The following is a 4,642-nucleotide window of genomic DNA, read 5'->3' as shown; positions in this document are numbered from 1 at the left end:
CATGCCGACTAGAACCGAATTGGCTGGTGAAACAATCACTTCTTTTGTTCCGTGGTTGGCAAATTTGAAAGAAATGTGACGTCAATGTTTGTAAACAAGAAATATCGCTATACGCGCCATTGACGAAGGCATTCTTTCCTGCGTGTTTCCCCCTCGCGCCCACGCGTCTAGGAGACGACTGGGGACGAGCCAGCTTCCGTATAGTAATTTATGCAGTACCCTGGATAAAATTTTCGGCTTCCCTGCTTCCTTAAAGAGGCTTAAGTGGATCGGAAATGATCTATTGACGGCCTTGATGATAAGGGTGCAATTAAAAGACCAAAAATAGATTAGTAGTTTCGTATAATGCAAATTGGTATAAGTCAGCGCGAGTAAATTTTTCAGATCAACAATTTTGTAGTCTGAAAAATTGCAAGTGCTTTTTCATACCAAAATACATGAGACTGTGATTACTCATTCATAAGACATGCAAACAAATTTCTAGTTTCTAAAGAAACAGTGGTGCTGCATCGGCGGGAGAAAGAAACAGGAAAATTTGGTTTTATGAGACATGTTGATAAAGGTCGAATTACCACCGTGAAGGATTTGGAATGGCGACGTTTCGAGAGTTAGCCCTTTATCAGAGCGAATGAAGGAATTGTGGGTGTTGTTGGTTTTTATGCGGGTATGGGGGAGCTTTGCCATTGGTGGATTTGTGAATAAATTAATGGAATGAGAGGCGTTCACTGATTCCGTGAGGATAGAGTGTACCTAGTTGAAAGTTGAATTTTTGTTCCAGATTCTTGCGGCTTTGTGTGTTCTCGTCGTGTAAGGATAGGTCGCAAATTGTCATGTTGTGGTGGGAATGATTAGGAAGATTAAAATGGCGCGCAACTGGTTTTGATGCATCTGTGTTCGCGAAAGCGGTCCGCCAATCTTCTCCCTGTTTCGCCTGTGTAGGTGTCCTTACATAGTGTGCAGGTTATACAATAGATGACATTTGCGGAGATGCATGTAAAGTGGTCAATGATTTTAACAGATCAATTCGGTCCTGAGACACTCTATCCTCGCGAAATCAATGAATGCCTCTCATTCCATTAATGTAGTCACAAATTCATGTTGCCATATTTCCACCAATGGAAAAGCTCCTCCACCGCCCTGACCCGCATAAAAACTAATAACACCCACAATTCCTCCGTTCACTTTGACGAAGGGCTAACGCTCGAAACGTCAGCTTTCCAAATCGTTCACGGTGGTAATTTTACCTTTATCAAGACGTTTGATAAATCCATATTTTCTCATGATAATACATGTACTTGAAAACAATGAGGACAGAAAATCAAAACAAGGGAAACTTTGACAGCGTGCGCCTATGAAGTTCATGGGTTGAAACAGATTACGTTTGTCAAATTCAACCTTTTACAAGAATCTCGTTCAAACGTCATTTAACTGTACACTTAATGACGTGCATTTGAAACATGGGAGCTGTTCTCTTTTTGGCCATTGAGAACGAAGTAATTTTTCATGTATATTATCACAAATTAAATATAAAGAAGAAATGTAAAGTCTTAAGCCTTATTTACACTAGCACGTTTTCCTTGACAAGTTTTTCCTTAACAATTGTCCTTGTTCAAAAACTAGTATGCTAGCCATTTACACTGCCAAGGAAACATGTCAAAGAAAACTTGCTAGCGAAAACGAGGCTTTACCCCAATCTGAACATCTTTGTCGTCGCCTTCTGTGGCCGGAATCCAATAAAATTGCACATTAGTAAATCCGTTTTCTTCTGTGGCTCGTATCAAATTGTAGTTTGATGTCGGGTCGTTTCGTGGCACTGTAAATCCCGTGCTTCGGTATCCCTGTGCGTAAAAGACAGCGATTTGTAGTCAAGACTATCGAAATTTAATTGATTTGTTAGCATGGTTTCTAAATAGGGAGTTCAAAAGAGACAGTCGGCTATGTCAGAGACAATCATGGTTGCTGTCACATTTGATAGGTGTAACACTAGTGTTGACACTACTCTAGTGTCAACGCTCTGGTGTTTTGAATCCCTGTAGGAACAATGAACAATACAACTTGATTTGACAGTAGTGTTAATTTCCCTATTGCCACCGTAACCAATGCCATGAAACAATATTATTATTATTGGCTAAAGACGAAAATTAATCGTTCTACACGTGCGGCACGCAGATTTGTACAATTCTCTTTCTTATTGACTGAAGCAACATCGCGGTGAACATTTGTTGTAAAATTTATTGCTTGCCTGCCTGTCCTAGGATTTTCGAACATCTAAAAAATGGTATAATTGCCCATTTTAACGGATTTTTACCTCAAAAAGGTCACCTAGAATTTTCGGGAGCCTTTTTTCAGGCTAAAATTTTCGAAAAAGTAAGTTTTGATCCCTAAAATTTTCGGACCACTAGACTTTCAGCTAGGAAATCCGAACAGATGAAAAATTTTTAGGGGATAAAAATATGCCTATATCTACGATTTAAATACGTTAAACAATGCTATGTTTAAGTGGTTTTGAACTATATTCCCGTTGGGTGCCCCTGACAAACCAGAAAACATTGTTGGGGAAACTGTTTCCCGAAATGTTTCCTCGACGCGCAAACGAGGAAACATTTGCTGAGGAAGCAACATGTTTCTGAGAAACAGTTTTGCTTCCCAGGAAGCAAATTTTGCTTCCTCGACAACTGTTTCCTGGGGCCGTAAACGGGAAATGTTTGTTTCCGCAACAATGTTTCCGCAACATTGCTTCCTCATTCGTGGGCGCCTTAAGGTCGTGACGACAATGCATGCATTCAATAGAAAATCTCCTCATTCTCTCTTTTCGCTTCAAATCCGTCTGTACCAACCCTGTTATAGGATAACTTCTATTTTGAAGAGACGTTTTCGTTGCGGTAGCCGTCGTCGTTTCTTAAATACTTTCCTAATGTCGTTGACAGGGGCAACGTTAGACTTGCCACAAGTCGACCTCTCAATAATCCCAGGAGAAAGTGTTTTGGCGAGCGTATCGTGACTTTTCGTACGCGAAGTGGATTTGCGAGTGGATTCCGCGCGCATCTACTTTCGAAAGTCTAGGGCAACATAGACGTCACAGTAAATACTTTTGCGACTAACGAAAGGAACGTGCTGCAAAAAACATTAAAATCGCCTTTAAAAGAGTTTTTCATGCGCAGGGGCAACCAATAAATCATTTACGCATCAAAACGTGGAATGCACGTGTCTAGCCTCCAAAAGCTATGGCTTTGGCTCTTTAAATGCAAGGACTCTGCTCCGAGACTTTTCTCTTCTTGTAGGTACTCCGGTTTTCCCCGTCTCCTCAAAAACCAACCAACGATTTGATATGGATTGATATCATTTCCTTGAGGTGTCCGATCAATACAGTTGTCACGAAAATAAAGTTCATTATTATTATTATTATTATTTAAAGTACGCGTTTGGAGGTTTTTTCGCTGTCGCCTTTTTGATAAAGTTTCAATCAGCCAGCTCCGTAAGCTTCACAGGTTGCTGGAAAAGTTCTGAGTTCTATCCAGAAGATCGAGGTCGTCTCAATCGCCCGCGTCGTCAGCGATCGTCTCTGGGTTGTGTTTGCATAAAATCGTCCCGATCGCCTCTTAACATTATTTGAAACGATTGGGGCGATCAGGATGATCATATGGAAAGCAGGCTTAAGAGCCAGCTACCATATAACTGGGTTGGAACAAACGATGCAAAAATAAAGGTAGAAAAATGAAAAGTTCATTGTTGTATAATTACGTCGTCGTCAAAACCCGAAATTTAGTTTCACGTTGTTGTTTGTGGAGTCCGGAAAGAAATGCACTTAAATGCTTGCCGCACGTGCAGCACGAAAATTTTACTTTCTTTTAACCAAATAATATTCTTGCTTTGTGGTGTTGCCGCTGCACGCGCCGAAGTGATCTTCACTTCTCATTCATGAAATTCCCTAATTTTTTTTAACACTCCTTTTTGAGTCGAATCAAGTCAAAGGAGTTCGGATCGACAGTCAAACAACTTGCGCAAAAAAAAAAAGAGAAAGAAATAAGCGATAAACTGTCACTCTAATCGCTTACTTACATTAAGGTATCCTGCATTTGATGCCACACCACCAAGAGCTATATCGTAGTTCAGCATTCGTCTTCCGTCAGCGGTTGTGGTGAAACCAACCGCGCACCAGCCTGCTGTTTTACAAGTCATGTTGAAGATCAACCTCTCATTGTTGTACGCCCATTGAAGCTTGAAATTATCACCACCAGAGTCAATGCTGGCGAAATTGAGTGCATCGACTCGAAGAAATGCACAAGAAAGCAAGATTCGCGACAGGAGAGCGAAGACATTTGTGGAGGGCTCCATTTGTTTTCCAACTGCGGCACTCTCGTCCGGCAGAGCCTTCCGTCTCTTTTGTTCAGTTGCCAACACTATACATCAATACTAGATACTTTCTATAGTCTTATAGGATTAATCGTAACTTAACGTTACTTCACAGGCCCGTAACCAGTATGGGAGGGGGGGGGGGGGGTTGGGGGGATCCACGGGAAACAAATTTTGCTTCCTCGACAACTGTTTCCGCAACATTGCTTCCTCGTTCGTGGGCGCCTTAAGGTCGTGACGACAATGCATGCAATCAATAGAAAACTTTCATTCTCTCTTTTCGCTTCAA

General features: G+C 41.3%; 1 protein-coding gene across 1 annotated transcript in view; it reads right to left on the bottom strand.

Annotated features, from left to right (window-relative positions):
• Positions 1-4,414, bottom strand: part of LOC138041028 (uncharacterized) — a 6,880-nt gene extending 2,466 nt beyond the window's left edge. The window contains exons 1-2 of the mRNA XM_068886794.1: positions 4,060-4,414; positions 1,689-1,838 (exon numbers count right to left, since the gene is read on the bottom strand). Of these exons, the coding sequence (XP_068742895.1) occupies positions 1,689-1,838; positions 4,060-4,335 (426 nt within the window). The 5' untranslated portion in view covers positions 4,336-4,414. The remainder of the gene's footprint in view (positions 1-1,688; positions 1,839-4,059) is intronic.
• Positions 4,415-4,642: the final 228 nt, after the last annotated feature.

The sequence above is a fragment of the Montipora capricornis genome, chromosome 3, assembly GCF_036669925.1.
Source record: "Montipora capricornis isolate CH-2021 chromosome 3, ASM3666992v2, whole genome shotgun sequence".
NCBI lineage: Eukaryota > Metazoa > Cnidaria > Anthozoa > Scleractinia > Acroporidae > Montipora > Montipora capricornis.
The sequence above is the reverse complement of the archived record's forward strand: the minus strand, read 5'-3'. Positions and strand labels throughout refer to the sequence as shown.